Here is an 18,645-nt window from a genome sequence, read left to right on the forward strand (position 1 = left end):
ATCCCAAACAAAACAGAACAGGGTTAAAAGTCAGTGCTTGCCAGTGCTGTAGCATAACCCAACAAGTTCTGCCTTCAGCCAGTCCATACCTAATCATGGGGACTCAACATGCCCAATTAAATAATTTACATTTAGTAACACTAAAAGTCGAATTCTATAGCGAAGTTATATCTATCCCATTGCAGAAGACTACTAAAAACAAATACAAAAAAGAACAATCAAGGCTCATGCTTGTGGTATCCCACGCCTTTAATTTCAGTTCTTAGGAAGCAGAGACAGGCAGGCTTCTGTGAGTTTGAGGCCAGCCTGGTCTACACAGTTTCAGGTCAGCCAGGGCTACCTAGTGAAACCTTGTCTCAAAACAAAACAAAACAAAACAAAGCAAACAAGCAAAACAACCAACTCCACCACAACATCAACAACAAAAACCAGGATTAAATAGGCACCAGAATGAGCCTCTGTGGCATATAACAGGGTCATGAGAATTAGCATAGCAGGCTTGCTCTTCCTTCATTTTTTCCTATTTTAGTAATAAAGCTGTGGAAGATAAGTGCTTAAGAAGTTGATGAAAGTGTAAAGGCTAACTCCTAGGTTTTTTTCTCTGAGCCAGAGCATGAATGACCCCTTACAGCACATGACAGCTTATTCTTGAGGTATCCATACCAAGATCTTGATTGTGCGCCTTCTCCTGTCCTTCCATGTACAACAAGCTGTACCCTGTCCAAAGCCGAGGCATGCCCACGGGGCAGGCCGGTTCCTGGTCAGTCTGACTGTGGAGAACCAGGAGGAAGCCACTGAGCGATCCAGGGCCAAACCCCTTGGGCCCAGGATCACCAGTTGGACCAGGAGGGCCTAGAGAAAGATAAAACAAGAGGGGGTGGGGGAAGCCCACATTTAATAGGCATTTTCGAATATCTCTGTTTCAGCATCATACTCAACATCAGGAAAGAGAGGGGAGCAGGACACAGCCTGCCCCTCCAGACTGCCACCCTCGTCTGTCTATAGTACACAAAAACACAACTCCTCCAGCAAAGCCTCTGTGCTTCTGCAAGGCTGATCACTCAACTGAGAACTGAAAAATATATAATTTTTAATTGCTTCTGAATTAAGCATGTAGTCTCCGTTCCCTGACAGTTTCCCTAAATGATGCAGTATACCAATGACCCCCATAGGGCTGGTATCACTTTCGGTAAAACAAGGAGTCCAGATCCCCAGGAACCCCAATAAAGCCCACTGAATCCAGAACCCAGTGTTGGCGGCATGGAGACGGGAGGATGCTTGCAGCTCCTTGCTGGGGCAGCCTTGCCAGTTGGCAATCTCCAGACTCAGTAAGAAACCTAGGATGAAAAACCAGGTGGAGAGCAACTGCCGAAGAGCCACCATGCTCATACATGTGCACACACGCATACACGCTAAGCACGTGGGAGGAAGTGTGCAAGGGTATATGCAAATGGGCTCATCAGAGAGGCTTAAAGCAGTCCGAGATTTTCACCTCCATATGAAGAAGAGGTGTCTTAGAAGCCCCTCCCCCACAGTTACTAAGGATAAAAACGCCTCCTGGGTGAATGGGATTTCTTAGCAAAAGATAAGAAATGTGAAAAGCTCTCCCGATACTTGCAGAGCTGGAATTCAAGGTAAAGCCGTGTGTGCATCCATATTAGATGCTGCTGACAGTACAGACGGTAGTGACAGAGGAAAGAGAAGAAAGGGAACCTTTACCTGGTGCTCCAGGACACCCTGCCTCTCCAGTGTCACCTTTGCGTCCAGGAGGCCCGGGAGATCCAGGGATGCCATCCTGGCCCCGTCTGCCATCCGGTCCAGGCTCTCCTTTGCACCCTGCATGAAAGTTCATGATAGTGGTAGTGGTAACTACTGCCTATGCATCCTATGGGCTGACTCTGAGCCTCCCCCCCCCCCCCATGACATTGGATCTACTCATTTGGTTTGCACAAGTACATGGCATTGGCTTATGACCTCCACGAAGCAACTGGGGCGATGGAGGTCCTGAGAAGTACAACAAATTGACCTAGATTATGACATGGTCTAGTAAAGGGCTAGATCATCTCTGTAGCTCTAGACCAGGGAGGGTTGAGAGGGAGCCTATCCCATTTTCTTCAATATTGGTTGGTTGGTTGGTTTTTGGCTTTTTGCTTTTAGAAAACATTGAACATGCAATGCCTTTATGTTCAAATATTCTTTCATGATGAGTAGAGGAATGAGATAAATTTATTAGGATTCATTTTGTTGGTAGTGTCTGCTGCTGTTGGGTTTTTGGTTTTTTGGTTTTTTTTCTTTTGAGACACACTCTCTCTGTACCCCTGGCTGTCCCAGAACTTGCTCGTAGACCAGGCTGGCCTTGGACTCAGAGATCCACCTGCCTCTCACTCCCAAATGCTGGGATTAAAGGTGTGTGCCACCACTGCCTGGCTTAGGATTTGGTTTCCAAGAATGGATTGTTATCAAGGGTTTATGATGTACTCATTTCAAGCTAACCAACCCCTTCATAAAAGTTATCAACTGAGTCTTCATAGCAGCCACATATGGCCCAGACTACACTTACTCCGAGAGAGAAACTTCAACAGGCATGGAGAGCACACATGGACTAACCTGGCTGGCAGCAAGGACAGAGGTGGTGTCACATGGACTAACCTGGCTGGCAGCAAGGACAGAGGTGGTATCCATCAGCCCCCTGCCCCCACCCTTGACAAGGCTCAGATACATCCTTATGGATCTTGGCACAGCCTCACTAGTCCTGCAGAGTATTTTAACTGCTTGGCATCCTTTTTCTTCCTTTTGTTCCTTAACTGAAGTTTCTATGGGGTCATGGCAGCACCCATGTCTGGCCGTTTATACCATTAGACCCATTTAGCTGACTAATTTGCCCTCTCCATGTTTCTAGATGCTACTTGTTAAACTCCTTCCTTGAATAAACTGATCACTGGCTGCTGTGTACCACCCTTCCTCCAAATTCATATTGAATTCCTACCCCCAGTGGCTTAGAATGTCTGTATTTGGCAACAATATCTTTAAAGGTATGCTCAAGGCATCTCAAGGTCCTTAGGGCAGGCAAACCCAACCTGGCTGGGATATCTATAGGAAAAGAGAAAAGGCCACCAAGGGCAAAGGACTCTCAAAAGAAACCAATCAATCCCATGGCTGCCTTAATCTGAGACTTCCCTCCAGAGCCAAAGGATGAGGTGTTTGTATAGCTCTTGCTCTGTACATTTGCTATGGCTGCCAGAGCAAACAGAAACATAGCTTGACACCAGCCCTGTAGCCAAAGGCGATGGAATGTGAAGTCACTTTGCTGATGACAGAGCTGATCCTAGAAAACAAAGGGACTGACCAAAGACACTGTCCAAATTCTGTTCCATCCGAGCATCAGCCCTGCCCTGAAGAAGGCTGCAGGGCCTGGGCTTGGCAAGCAAGCAACATCAGGGATGAGAGACATCACTTCCTACCCTGGGTGGCTCTAAAACCTGTCCCTTTAGAGCACTTCCCTCTGCTGCTCCAGTATATGCTCTGCCTGGGTTTTGTACCCTTGCTCTAGTAACTAGCATATGGAGTCCTCAAGATGAATTTTTCAAAGATGGAGTTACAGGTGTTTTTGAGCTGCCCAATATGGGTGGTGCTGGGATATGAACTCTGGTCCTTATAACTCTGTTTATTTGTTTGCTTGCTTGCTTGTTTGCTTGCTTGCTTGCTTGCTTGCTTGCTTGCTTGCTTGCTTGCTTGCTTGCTTGCTATTGAGACAGCGTTTCTCTTTATAGCCCTTTCTCCCCCGGAACTTGCTCTGTAGACCATGCTGGCTTAGAGATCTGCCTCTGCCTCCTAGCAAGCAAGCACTTAACCCTTGGGTCATCTCTCCAGCCTCTTTCTGCCAACTCTTAACACCATAAATGGTACCCAAGGAACTTACAGTAAGGAACCAATACCTGCAATAACGATAGCAAAGAGATGTCCTGCTCATTCTGTTCCTTTGTGATGTCATCAATGGCAGTTAACATACAAGTCTCTGAGGTGAGGAGACCGAGAACCCGAGCAGAGTGCATGCAGTCAAGTTTCAGAGTGTCCCTTCCTAGCCACCGTACTTCCCCTCTGATATAATCATGGATGCTTAAGTATGAAATGTCCATCACCCAGGCAGACATGCTTTAAGAGCTGCTGATCAGAGTGAAAAAGTAAGACCACCTTAAATGCATTTAAGGTGGTCCCAGAACAGCAGCAGCATTTTTCTTAAGAAAAACGAACCTCACAGCCCAGTCTACACTTGAGAAGCCAGAAAGTCTAGGCTGGGACCAGTAATATGTATTTTTTAAATGCTCTCTGCGGGGGGTGAGTAAAGGGAAGGATTGTGAAGTTCCAAAAGGCTTGAAATCCTAGGCTCTCTCCTATTTCTGGATAAGTTCCATTGACCAGGCTAACCTTCAGGACTTCGGGGCTGTTGTCAGGACCTTCTCTTTTCCTTGGCCTGCTGCTCCAAGTGCAGAGCCTTGCTGGATTCATTTATTCCTTGCAGAGTGCTGGCACCAAAGCATTCGATAAATAGTTCATGAAAGTGGTGGTTAAATGAGTTATGGCACAATCAAATAATGCAATACTCTGCAGCCACCACACCACAGACGATACTGTTGGAAAATATGTAATGACACAGAACTGATGTCATGCTAAGACCACCAGTTTGCAAAAACAGGGGGGTAGGATAGACTCTTTTACAAACGTGCAGAAATAAGGGTGGGCAGCCAGCCAGCCAGCTGTGCCTTTTTAGGCTGAGTTTACTTTGTTTTTCTTTTATGTTTAAACACCTTTAATAAGTTTGTTGTTGTTTTTGTTGTTGTTTGTGTGTGTGTGTGTGTGTGTGTGTGTGTGTGTGTTCACCTGCTTATGTGTATCATTGTACATAAGTATGCATTTATGCAGAGACCAGAAGTTGAAGTCTTCCTTGACAGTCATCTTCCTTCCAGTCACCCTCTGCTTGGTTTGTAGACAGGGTCTCTCACAGAACCTGAAGCTCACTGTCTTTCGAGACTGACTACCCAGCAAGTCCCTGGGCTCCTAACTGGATCTGGCTGCCCAGCCCTGGGTTCTGAGCACACTGGCTGCTGCACTCAGCTCTTTTATATGGGTTCTGGGGGATACATCTCAGCTCCCCATACTTATGCAGAGAGTGCTTTCCAAGCAAGGTGGTGACACACGCCTTAGGAGGCAGAGGCAGGGATCTCTCTGTGAGTTCAAGGCCACCAGGTCTACAAAGCAAGTTCCAGGATAGCCAGGGCTATACAAAGAAACTCTGCCTCAAAAACAAACATAAAAAATAACAGAAAGGAAGTTGAGAGAGAGAAAGAAAGAAAGAAAGAAAGAAAGAAAGAAAGAAAGAAAGAAAGAGCGAGAGAGAGAGAAGAGAAAGAGAAAGAGAGAAAGGAAGAAAGAAAGAAAGAAAGAGAGAGAGAAAGAAGAAAGAAAGAAAGAAAGAAAGAAAGAAAGAAAGAAAGAAAGAAAGAAAGAAAGAAAGAGAGAGAGAGAAAGAGAGAGAGAGGAGGGAGGGAGGGAGGGAGGGAGGGAGGGAGGGAGGGAGGGAGGGAGGGAGGGAGGGAGGGATTGATTGGGAGAGAGGGAGATTGGGGAGGCACAGATCCTTAGTAACTGAGTCATCTCCCTAGTCCTACAATAAGGTTTTGGGTTTTGGTGTGTGTGCGTGTGCGTGTGCGTGTGCGTGTGTGTATGTGTTTTAAACTTCTTAGATTTCAGATAACCTCCTATCTTTCCACAAACAGTTCTCAGCCTTAGGTGTTTCTGTTTCCCAAGGGCACATTTGATAACATCTGGAAGCCAGATGTTCTTGGTTGTCACAAAGTTAAGGATCCAGGATATCCTCAACACCAGGATAGACCAGGGACACTACTCAACTCCCCACAATGAGTGGCCCTTCACAGAGCAGATTATTTGGCCCCCAGGTCAATAGCACTCGACTGAGAAAGGCTGCTCTCCGCTGCAGTGGGCACTCAGGGCATCATGTATTTCTCCATCAAGCATTTAGCAGACACCTCCCATGACCCCGAACCCTGTGGAGATCCAACAGTGAGCAATGAGAAGCCTGTGCTCCCAGGCTGCTCTGGTCTCTAGGGCAGGAAGAAAACAAGTGATACAAAATTCCATTCCACTTCCGCAGCCTTTGGCACCACACTGAAAAGAACCATGTCACAGCCAGGCAGTGGAGGAAAGAAGAGAGGTGCTGGCCCGGAGCCTCCCTTCTGGTACTCTTCACACAGATGCTGAGCTCAAAGCCACTGCCACTGGTCTGAAGAGGTCTGTGCTTTCCAGATGTCCAGGGCTCCCTAGCTCAGCATAAAATTACCCAATGTGGGCAGGATTTGCAAGAAGAAAATAAACTCTATGCAGAAGACTTTTTGTCAGGATGGTTTGGTTTGTGTGCTAACAACGGTCCTCCTAGCCCGATAATGACCGAGCAGCGCTCATCAGCTCAGTTCCAGGAATAATGCCGCCATTGCCAACACATAGAAACACTCTGTGTTTTCCTTCCATCTTCTGAGCGGCTCCTTTCCTTTTCTCTTCTCTCGAGCTGTTCCTGTTCCCCCAGCTCCCAATTCCATTGCTCTTGTTTGCTTGGTTGGCTGGGTTTTTATTTTTAGTTGTTGTTGTTGTTGTTGTTGTTGTTGTTCAAAACCAAGCCAGCAGTTAATGAGAACAGGACACCTACTCCTGGGGTTGCCAAGCACACCCTCCATAAGCTGGCCAAATATAAAAGATTTCAATAGTTCAACAGAAGAATAGGAAAGGATGTGTAGATCGTGAGCCCAATTTCTTTTGTGTTTACACACACACACACACACACACACACACACACACACACACACAAAGGAGGAAGAAAGTTCTCACAGATTTGCTATCATGAGCTACTTAGATTCCTTTTGAAGAACATCTTAAAACATCTAGATTTTCATTTTGACAGTGAACTCAGAGAAGCTCATACCTGGTCCAGGCAGGCCTCTCCGTCCAGGTTCCCCCATAGCTCCTTCTGGTCCTCTGGGACCTGGCACTCCAGGAAGTCCTGGGATTCGAGGACAGGAATCCACGTCTGCAGGAGGCCCAGGTTCACCTGCAATTGGAATCACTGTTGTATAATGGGTTCACAGCTCCCTCTACACTCTCTGGTAAAGGATGGATTCCTGACTTAGTGCTAAAATCTTAACACAAATCTTCAACTGTCCAGTGTAAGTTCCGCAATGGTGGGAACTTGCCTTGCTCCCTGCAGGGACGCACACAAATCTTCTAGAAAGCCTTTGTGGAGTAAGTGACTGAGTGACAACTGGAATGAGGGATGGATGGCCCAGCAAAAGCAGAAATAGAGATTACTGGCTCTTGGCTGAGGTAACAATGCTTGAATGACCTTCAAGAGATTTTCACCCTTTGTGCCATTTTTTTACTTGTGAGCTAGCCATAGTTGTCACTGCAAGAGGAACCCAGGGTCCTCAGCTTAGGGTGTTCTTCATTATACTAAAGCCAAGTGGATTGCCTAGGATCAGTTACCCCTATATAATTCAAGATGGCCAGAGGCTCTCATGCAGTGATTTTTCTATCTTCAGTCAAGGTTGTAATGATCTACAAGGGTCACAAAGACAGACCTGTTACCTGTGCTCCTACCCCACAGAATACTGTGGTCCTTGCTAGTCTTGGTAGTGCCCTCAACAATGGACTTGATAAAGCCAGCTACAAGGGATTTTTCAAATGTTTGGCTGATGGGACCCCTGGGAATTTCTGAGGTGAAACCAGAGGCTTATTAGAATGATTTTGATTCTTCAGCGAGTTCCAGAGTCAGCCAGAGCTGAGAAGGCACCCTTATGGAGCTGAGTTCTGACTCCAGCTCATTAGAATCCTCAGCCAATTGGTTAGAAAACAGTTTCTGAATCAGGAGGTCTGAAGTGGAATACATGTGTATTTGTAGAACGTTCCCAAGTGAGGTGAGTAGTGTTGACCAAGCTATCTGACCTTGAGAACCCCACACAGAGGGGCTGACACTCTTAAAATACTGCTTATATTTACATCAAGACAGTCTGCTTCCATAAGCTTCAGTCATTCACCCTGAAACATCCCACAGAGGCCACAAACACCACTGAGCCAGCACTGAGAACTGCGAAGAGATGTTGAAAGCGTTGGTTGTATCCGGACCTGTGCTAAGGGCTTTATCACTCCATTCTCTAGACAACCATACCATGTGCTATGTTTTCAAACTATCAGAGGTAAGAAAACCCCAGGGATACGTTATATATTTATAGTTACACAGCCCGAACACTTCAGAGTCCAGATTATAATCAGAAGGCTCTGATTTCAAACATCGTTTCCTTACTAGCGTATCTTTCTATCATACTGCCTTAAGCTCACTCTCTGTCTCTCTGTGTGTCTCCCTCTGTCTCTATTTCTCTGTGTCTCTGTCTCTGTCCCCCACTCCCACCCCACCCCACCACATGAGTCTCTGTGTGTATGTGCATGCATGCGTGCGTGTGTGTGTGTGTGTGTGTGTGTGTGTGTGTGTGTGTGTGTGTGATGTTCCTGGGACCCAGGGATACTCATAAGTTCTACCATTGAGCTAGATCCATAGGCAAAGAACTCATGTGTGTCATATATTCTAAGGAAAGAAATGTTTATGAACTCACCATTTGGTTAGTTACAGTTTTCTTGAAGTTCATGCAAATGTGCTTAATAATTTTAAATAGTAATAATGAAGGAGAAGGAAAAATCTGAGTAACTCTGGCCATGACCACAGAGTACCAACTGGCACAATACTTCCTGTGCCTTTATAGAATGGACCTGAAGTCTGTAAGAGGATTGAGACTTAACCTTTCATAACATATGGCATGAAAGTATAAGCAACATGGACCCAGAGAACTGTTCACAGTATGTCCAGCTTAACATAAAACTTGACTTTGCCACAAGCTATTGAGGGATGCACAAGGATCTCTCCTATTTTCCCAGGATAAGCTGGGCTTTTCCAAGAGGGCAAGTTGGGAGAGCTTAGTTAGTTAGTTAGTTAGTTTCTTTGTTTATTTATGTTGGTTTATTGTTTGTTTTAGTTATTTTGGCTTTTTGAGGTAGCATCTCACTAAAACTACATAGCCCGTGGCAATTTCTGTCAGAGAACCTTCCTGCCTTGGTCCACCAAGTGCTAGGATTACAGAGGTGAGACACCTCACCCGTTTTTTTTTTTTTTTTTTTTTTTTTTGGTGGATTTTAGGTAAGGATTGTGAATTTCAACTTATCACACAGAAAATTCAGAAACAGCCAACTTTGGTTTTAATTCTGTTTTCCTTTACCTTTTAATAGTGCAGAAGCTGAAAGAAAAGGCATAAAAATATCTCTTCTAAATTCCCTAAAAGCTATATGTGGACCTGTTTTCAGGGCAAATTTCTTTAGTGTAATAACAGATACCTAGAAAGAAAGAAACACGTGTCTTTGTAATTTGTTTTCTTTTTGTTGTTGTTGTTGTTTTTGGTTTTTGGGGTGGGATAGATTTAAATTTTCTTTTAATTTTATTTGTATGGGTGTTTGATGGCATGTATGTCTGGTTATCATGTGTATGCCTAGTGCCTGTGAAGGTCAGAAAGGGTATCATATTCCTTGGAACTGGAAAATTGTGAGTTGCCTTGTGGGGACTGGGAATCAAACCCTGGTCCTTTGGACCACAGCCAGTGTCTTAGCTAATGACCCCTCTCAGCAGTCTGCTTAGCTTCTGGTGGATCTTTGAGAAATCGCCTCAGTCGACAGCCCAGGCTAGCCTATGGCAAACTTTCTTACCTCAGTTTCCAAAGCTGGGATTACCAATATGAACTACCACACATGCCTGCCTTTATCCTTTGGGGAACATTTTTTAATACGAAATCACACATTGCTTTTGCATGCCAGAGTATTATGTAAATATTTTATTTTTAACACAAAAACAAATTTGTTTCTTGAAAATGCACTTATGTCTTTTATAAGTGTAAGGAAAGGCTCATTGTTTAGGTCCGTTGGCATTGCTGTTTTTGGAGATGTCATGTATGTTTACCTTGTGGGAACCCTAAAAAAAGAAGCTACGCTATCGTGTTCTGTGGCATCTGGTAACAAGAGCACTTACACTTACTGCCTGGACTAAAATTCTGTAAGCTACCTCACCCTGACAACCTGTAATGAGGGTCATCACCAGGACACTAATATGAGGTTACTTACTATAGCTGCAGTGAAGAAGCCAAGACATTAAAACCTTCAATGACCCCAGAGACCCCATTTATAAAAATATGCAGCAGCTTAAGTCACAAACACAGTGGGGAGGGTAAGTGCAGGAAAGACAGGCAAATAGAGTGGGGGTGGGGCGGGGGGATTATCCATTTCACAGTAACTCTTACCTCTGCAGCCTGGAGAGGTGCCACGCAAGATGCAAAACCAGGCGATGATTTTCATGTGGTGGAAAGAAAATTTAAATTTGTGAGTGAGGACAAAGGGGAAAGCAATGGCTGAGAACATAAATAATAGTGTGAGGGCCATCGGTGACAAGCAGAGTGTGGATGTATTTACATAAGGCGTTTGCATCATTGTGATTGACTGATTGACATGAGCAGCTACAATTCTGTACTAATGGAGTTCTCACCCTTCCAAGGACTTGAAAGGAAAGTCTCTTGAGAAACAGACAATTCTAGTTGATTTTTCCATGGTACATTTGTCCTGAGTGAGTGCGTATAGGAATTGTGGCACTTAAAGTCTCCTGAAAATTCTGTATTCACCTGTCATGTTTGATAGGTTATAGCCACAGAAAGGAAGCAAGAAGAATCCAAATAGCAGCCCTCTGTTTACTGTACTGTGACCCCTAATGAAGGAGTGTGCTATATTTGTCCTTTAGATTATGGTACCACAAATGTTGCAAAACAATTTGAATTGCTGCTGAATATCTATGCTACTGTTTTGGGGTTTTAAAAAACATGACTTCCACATATGTCCGTTTGTTCTTTCTCTTCCCGATTCAGTCTTACTGTTTAAAAAATGTTGGCTAAATAATTAGTTTAAATGGCCTCTCTTCTTGAAGGAACTAATATACTTTTCAGAAATTAGACAAGATGTCTGTGGAAATTTAGGGACAAGAAGTACACATAAAATCCTAACAGCAACTTAATCCTCTTCTGTCTCATGAGTGAAAAACACACAAATATTTCTTCCTTTATAAGTAATATATTCAACATCAGCTATTAATTCTTAAATGTTTTGATCATTTTTCAGACCTGAGATTTGATGAGGCAATCTGAAACAAATACACTCTTTGTAACGGAAGGGCTCAATTCACAAGTATGCAGTAGTTCTGAATGAAGGCTGACCCTCACAGTAACTGCTAAGACGAGGGGCTGTGTGGACATGCCGTAGGAGCTGATGGCCACCAAGAGCTTACCTGGAGGACCTACTGGCCCTTTTCTGCCTGGAGGGCCAGGTAATCCCTTCTCGCCAGGTGCCCCAGGAAGACCAGGTGGCCCTGGCAACCCTGGAAGTCCCATTGGTCCTAAAGGATAGATAAAGATGAGGGAACAGAAGGAAGTGTTACAGTCACTATAACTGGTTGGGTATCTGTAGAGTTCTGCTCCAAGAAACAGCAGGGCAGAGCAGGTGTGAGGGAGGAACTCTGCCTCCCTTTGGAAGGCTTAGAACCCCCTCTGCAAAAGAGCCCGGTCGGTCAATGAGAAGGGCTATAAAACCAAAACTATATGAAAATAAAAAGCCCTGTATCCTGAACCTTCTCTGGGGACAGCAAAGGACTAGAACTAGAAAGGAAGAAGAGGTACCTGGAGGTAAGATGTCTGCAGAGCTGGGGATCCCCCCATCGCCACCTTCAATATCTTAGAGTCATGCCCACCGTCCTTCCCTTGCTGGCCCATGTAGATGGTACCCTCTAACCTCCAGTAGGTTCCCAATACATATTAGTAGATCTCCCTACCCTTGTTATAGGAAACCATGGGCTGGCTGGTGTGCCTCCTAGAATGGAGTAAAGCAAGAAGCATAGATAGTGGTTTCACTAATATTTTAATCTTAAAAAATTATCACAAGTGTGTGTGTGAGAGAGAGGGGGTACATGTGCACGCCACACTGCATGTGCGGAGGTCATAGAATGCTTTGGTGAAGTCAGCTCTCTATTTCCCGGGATTAAGCTGAGTTCATCACACTTGTTCAACCAGTGCTTTGGCAGTCACGGAACCATCTCACCAGTCTCATCTACCAGAATTTCTCACCTTGCCTCCGTCCTGGGCTGGGTCGTCAGGATTAAGCTGGCATGCTATTTCCCCAGATCTGAAGCTTACGGTCAGGTAAGCGTGCATGCTCTAGCTGTCTCGGTGTCCTTTCTGCTTTTGATGGCATGTCTGACTGATTCTGATATTCAATGAGCAGAGGCCCACAGGCTTGCAGATGTAAGTAACAGCATCACAGCTGACTTTATAGATCCTATAGAGATTTTTATAGCTGATTTTATAGAGATTTTATAGAGATAAAGAGGTTGCTGCATGCTGTTCACAGGCATGCACTTCACAATCCCACAGATAGCCTTTGCACTGTGGTTACCGCAGCCTCAGGATAAGTCTGGCTTCCCCTCTGCTTATTTTTTTTTTTTTTTTTTTTTTTTTTGTGTGTCTCATACTGTGTCTCATACTGGGTTTGGAGGTAAAGCAAGGTTCTGATTTCTAGGCTTCTTTTGGAAATTTCAGCTCCTTAGGTCCTTTCTCTAGTTCCTCCATTGGGGACCCTGTGCTAAGTTCATTGGTTGGCTGTGAGCATCTACTTCTATTATTGTCGGGCACTGGCAGAGCCTCTCAGGAGACAACTATATCAGGCTCCTGTCAGCAAGCACTTGTTGGCATCCACAATAGTTTCTGAGTTTGGTAACTGTATATGAGATGGATCCCCAGGTGGAGCAGTCTCTAAATGGCCTTTCCTTCAGTCTCTGCTCCACACTTTGTCTCTGTATCTCCTCCCATGGGTATTTTGTTCCCCCTTCTAAGAAGGACTGAAGTATCCACACTTTGGTCTTCCTTCTTTTTGAGCTTCATGTGGTCTGTGAATTGTCCCAGAGGAGGAACAACAATATGAACCAACTAATACCCACAGAGCTCCCAGGGGCTAAACCACCAACCAAAAAGTTCACATGGAGGAACCCATGGCTCCAGCTAGATATGTAGCAGAGGATGACCTTGTCAGACATTAACGGAAAGAGAGGCCCTTATTCCTGTGAAGGCTTGATGCCCCAGTGTAGTGGAATGCCAGGACAGGGAAGTGGGAGCAGGTGGGTTGGGGAGCAGGGGGAAGGAGGATGGGATAGGGGGGTTTTCGGAGGAGAAATGAGGAAAGGGGATAGCATTTGAAATGTAAATAAAGACAATATCTAATTAAAATAAGATGAAAAAAAATTTTCAGAGTGGGATTTTAAAACCCAGACCTTTTTCTTATAAATAAGGAAGTTGAAAAAAGCTACTCACTAGTCCCTTTTCAACAAAAATGTTCCGGGAAGCACCTGTTCTTTCCAGGCTACAAATGTCTAGTGAGCACACTGGGCTGGGCTGTAATAAGTCTGAAACACACGCTGAGTTTCAGTGGCGGGCACGGTGTGGGGGGGACGGGGGAGAGGTACTGGGTTTGGAAGACTGAACGGCAATGTCTCCTTGGTGATTTTATGCTTCTTATCTATTTGAAACAATATTTAAACACGTTTTCTTGAATAAAGGTTAATTCCACTTGTTTGTGTTTTTAAAAAAGAATTATGGGGAGTGAGTCTCTTTGAGCCAGGCCCCTGCTTTATAATTTAGGCTGTCCTGGTTTGTGCTATGCAATCCAAGCTGGTCTTGGACTCATGGCAATTCTCATGCCTTGGGATTATGCATACGAGTCACTGTGCCTGGCTAGTTTCACTTCTTAAATGTGGTTTCTGCAGTTCTTAATTCACTCCTGTGAGGCTCCTTTTACTTCTATTGCTCAGTTCTGGTGCAGAAGCGTCATTCTCTTTCGTTTCCAACTTGTTATTTACTTAACACAGGTCTCGTGCACCCTAGGCTGGCCTCACACTCACTATCTAGTCAATAGTTAGCATGAGCCGAAGATCCTCCTGGTGCTACCTCTCAAGTGCTGGAATTACAAGAACACTGCCACTCAGTCTGCGACACACTGGACATTAAACACAGGGCACACTGCCAGGTCTGGCCCCTGTGTGCCCTTCTTTCAAGTTTTATTTGAACCTGATGACTTTTTAGAGGAAACGAAGACATTTTAGAAATAACATCATCATTTCTACAAGAAATAGGAGTGGCATTATTGGAAGGAAGACAGTACCCCAGACCTTTAAATTAAGGTAAGGAAAGTCTACACATACCACAAGGAAAAAAAAATTTACCAACATTCATACCTTTCTGGCCATCTTTGCCATCACATCCTGGGGGACCCTGACACCCTGGAGGGCCTGGTGGGCCTCGGGAGCCAGGTGGTCCTGGCAAACCACAGTCACCTGGGTCCCCTTTCAGAAGGTCAACATTCCCAGGGGAACCCGGAGGCCCAGGTACTCCTGACACAGAGAGGAGGCAAAGGCATGCTTTCAGTCAAAGACAAAGGTGAATGAATACTGATGGTTTGAGAGCTTCTTAGGGAAAGCAATAAAGTGATTTGCAAACAAGGGATGCTTTCCCTAAGAAGCTACAGGATCCAAGCTGAGAAAAGTTAAACTAAATAGACTAATACTAAACCTCTTTTCCTTCTGAGCCATTTGGGAAGTATCAGCTAATGGGTTGTATCTGCAATAGCCCCATTGTTTTATCAGGTTGGATGGATGGATGGATGGATGGATGGATGGATGGGTAAGTGGGTGGGTGGATGAATGAAAGTAGATGGATGGGTGGGAGGGAGGGTGTGTGAATGAGTGGTTAAATGGACGGAGAGATGGGTGGGTGTGTGTATGGATGAGTGAGTGTATGAGTGCCTGGGTGAGTGAGTGGATGCTTGGATGGATAAATAAATGGGTGGATAAATAAATATATGGTTGAATGAATAGATGGGTACGTGGGCTGAAGCTTAGATGAATAAATGGGTGGGTAGATGGATGAATAAATTTTTAATAAAATGTAGCTAATAAGCAAGAAATGTGGACTCCAAATTACAATCTTATTTTAAAACAAATATCTATACATAGGAGTGAGCTGGCCTGAACTCTATTCTCACTTAACGTCTATACTTCCTAGCACAGTTTTTATTGCTTTTATTTTCAATATACAATCCCACCCTTACTAAAGTGAAAAAAAGGCAGGTCTCTCTTTCCATGTAAGAACTGTATGAGCAATGTGAATGCACCTAGTGGCTATCAGCAAGGCAGAATCCATCACTAACCCTTGCTCTTCCCCTGACTCTTAGATCAACCTAGCCTGTCATTGCTTTCTTTTTAAAAAGCTGTTTATAATTTCTAGAATCTTGCCCTGCCAGAATCCCTCCATGTGAAGCAATGAGAGAGGCACCATGCGCTGCTGACGGCCCCATGTGCAGACTTCCTGTGTACATGACAGGCATGGGTGCTGCATCTCTGAACCATGGATAGGTTCTAGATAACAAGGAGAACACATCTCTTTCCTGGTGGGCCCTTGTGACAGGCAGTGTCGATCTGGCAATCAGAAATGCTTGTTGCACCTCTGTTGGTACCTGGACTGATACAGTTGACATAGAAGAGTCAGGGGATATGCTCTACTCTTCCTGGTCCTGGGAAATACTGCTACCTATACTGCCCACACAGGTGCATCTCACTTGTCCATCTTCTAAGTTGGTAGAGACGTTGCTTTGGGACTTCTCTGTGAGATGCTACAGTCACCTCTAGCTGGTAATTTCTAAGGAAGAGACCACTGTCACCCTCGATCACAATGTCATCATACCTCTTGGGCCATCGGGGCCAGGAGGTCCCCGGTCTCCAGGTGGACCTGGATCAGGAATGTCACCTTTAGCAGCTCTTCCTGGGGCACCTGCGGGACCAGGTGGTCCTGGTCTCCCTGTGGAAGCGTGTGTTCATATGTTAGCCCCGCCACATCTAAAATGTTCAAAACTAGTTCTTGAGTAAATATCAAAGCATGCTGCTTCTTACCTGGGGGTCCTGGGAAGCCCTTTTCTCCAGGAAGACCTGGAGGAGAAATCCCTGGACTCCCAGGGTCTCCTTTCTCTCCTTTTTGCCCAGGCATCCCCATTGGCCCAGGTGGACCCATTTCGAGCAAACCTTAATGAGAAAACAGCATCAACATCGTGCCTACTCCTTGTTAATAACTGTCACAGAGCCTAAAAGGACCCAGCCCCTAGCAGGGGTGTGTCAGAGAAGGTGGCTGGTTCTGCAGGGAGAAAATTCTGGCTCTGATGATTCCCCTTGAGTCCCCCCCCTTTTTTTAATTAATGACATCACAGACTTTTAAGAAACGTTAGTTTAGGGGCAGTTTCACAAAGCAAAAACAAAGGAGATGACCTTTAAGAACTGTGAACAGATGGCCTAGAAATCTGAGTGAAGTAGGTCTACCATAAGAACTCCTGTTCTCAGGAGCTTCCCACTGAAAGAGGAGAGACTATCTTTGGTTTCTTGGAAGGGTCACTTACATATGTAATCAGTCTCATTGAAAGAGCCACCAAACAAATTTTAGGTGGCCTAAGTTCCTTTTTTGAACACCCAAAATTCATAACGATTCTATCTGTCCCTGACAGTAGCATCATACCTAGCTGTAAAATCCCTTTTCTAACAGTTATTCAAGTTTATACAGTTTGGGTTTAGCTACTACGTCTGATTATAGGTTATTTCATTGAGACAATAATACAATAGACATTTTTTAAAAGAGCAAGCTAAAACACAGTTGTTCTGTGATATCAAAAATAACGGCAGGTTGGAAGCTGGAGAGATAATTAGTCAGTGAAGAACACTTGCCCTCTTCCAGAGAACCCAAGTCTCAATCCTAGGAGCCATGTTGTGCACTCAGAAATAATGGCCTGTAGCTCCAGAGACAAGGAGAAGCCAACGGCTCTGTCCGTGTCCAGTACCTGTGCTTACATGCATGCACCACACATAGGCACACATAATGGAAAATTATAAAGAGAAATCTTAAAAAAAAAAAACTAGTGGGAAATAATTCAAGTAATTTTTTTTGACAGTCACAGGTACAGGAATGTCAGACCTAAACAATAAAAAGAAACTGCCACTCGTTTGTGTCAAGTTTTCTTACGTGTCCCTTTTATATAAATCATTCACGGAACTAGAAGTAGCTCCATCATTGTCTCTACCCTGTGCGATCCCTTTGGATTCACCCCCAGTTCTCAAGATGTTAAGAAACACCAGGAAGAGGCCCCACCTCATCCAGTCCCATTGATCAGAGTTGATCACCAATGCGCCTGTCTTACCTGAGGCGCCTTTTGTTCCTTTCTCACCCTTCAGACCATGTAAGCCATTCAGACCAGGAGACCCGAGAGGCCCTGAAACACAACACACGTTCTGTGTCCCAAAGGTTAGACCAGCTCTTGGTTCCTACTCTGGCTGCCATCCCATGCCTAGGCCATGGGAGAATGAGTCAAGGCGGGGAAGGTTGACAGATCTCTGTCTGGAGGCCACCCCTGAGGGGCCAGAACCCAGCCTGAGAGGTTTTCAGCACATTCATTTGGTGAAGAGGTTCTGACAAGAAGACTTAACTTGATTTGTAACTATGTCATGATGGAAGAGAGTCTAGAGTTGCCATATTTGCATGCAGGGAGTGACCTTTGATTTGATGAGGATACAATCTCTTTGGACAAGGATAGAGGATGGATGACAGTAAAGCGAATGTTTTCTGCTTCCCAGTTTGAATCTTCCCTTTCCATCCAGGGTGTGCTGGTCCTAACTCCTTCCAGATGTAGTCATGGTAACGAAGCAAAACAACAAGATGATTCCTGCTGTGGTGTGTGGGACTACCATGTGCTTGTATGCTTTTGTGTTAAGCATGCGCTGCTGAGAAACAGAGGTGTGGGTCAAGCTCAGATGTAGCTGTTTCTCTGCAGAGCAGCACTTGATACCTTCTTACAGCAAAGGCACCGGCTCTCTGGTGATCTCTGAATTCCAACCCAGGATCTGAAAACCAGACCTCGTGCCTCCACTGGTGTCAGTGCATGTGGGATTGGACTAACCAAAGGCGTCCTAGAGTTCTCTAAGCAGCCAATCACTTACATTGTCATCAAACATATCTGGTATGAACTGTTCCTTTGGGCTCTCCATCAGTAGAAGTTGGGTTGTGCTTAACTTTTTCAAATGAGAGTTTCCTAACTGGCTAGCACTAAGTTGAGGGGGGCAGAAGTGAAGGAGCAGAGAGGAGAGAAACAAGCAGGTATCATAGCATCCCCTCATGGGTGCAGAGCCTAGCCACAAATGGTCCCATGTGTCTTGTTGTCCTACTGTGTGATTCTAGGAAGGAAGCTTATCACAGCCTTTGGCCAAACCCAATGACTCCCCCTCCCCAGTAACTGTTCTTTCTCACACAGAACTAAGCTTTTCTCCACACAGTGCACCATCACTCAGATTAGCACTAGGTGACAACACACCCATATGACCAAACACAGAAAGTGGCTCCTGGGGTGCCCACAGGGCCTCCATAGGGCTCT

The 18,645-nt window shown here is 45.0% G+C and overlaps 1 protein-coding gene across 3 annotated transcripts in view; it reads right to left on the bottom strand.

Annotated features, from left to right (window-relative positions):
• Col4a4 (collagen, type IV, alpha 4) overlaps positions 1–18,645 on the bottom strand; it is a 138,616-nt gene that overhangs the window by 6,641 nt on the left and 113,330 nt on the right. For 2 of the 3 annotated variants that reach the window (XM_011238652.1, NM_007735.2), the window contains 9 exons: positions 17,419–17,490; positions 16,130–16,258; positions 15,924–16,037; positions 14,420–14,575; positions 11,429–11,536; positions 10,398–10,406; positions 6,992–7,117; positions 1,720–1,836; positions 664–852 (listed from right to left, as the gene is read on the bottom strand). In XM_011238652.1, coding sequence (XP_011236954.1) covers positions 664–852; positions 1,720–1,836; positions 6,992–7,117; positions 10,398–10,406; positions 11,429–11,536; positions 14,420–14,575; positions 15,924–16,037; positions 16,130–16,258; positions 17,419–17,490 — 1,020 coding nt within the window. The other variant, XM_011238653.3, reaches the window with a different exon arrangement.

The sequence above is a fragment of the Mus musculus genome, chromosome 1 (genome assembly GCF_000001635.26).
Source record: "Mus musculus strain C57BL/6J chromosome 1, GRCm38.p6 C57BL/6J".
Lineage (NCBI taxonomy): Eukaryota > Metazoa > Chordata > Mammalia > Rodentia > Muridae > Mus > Mus musculus.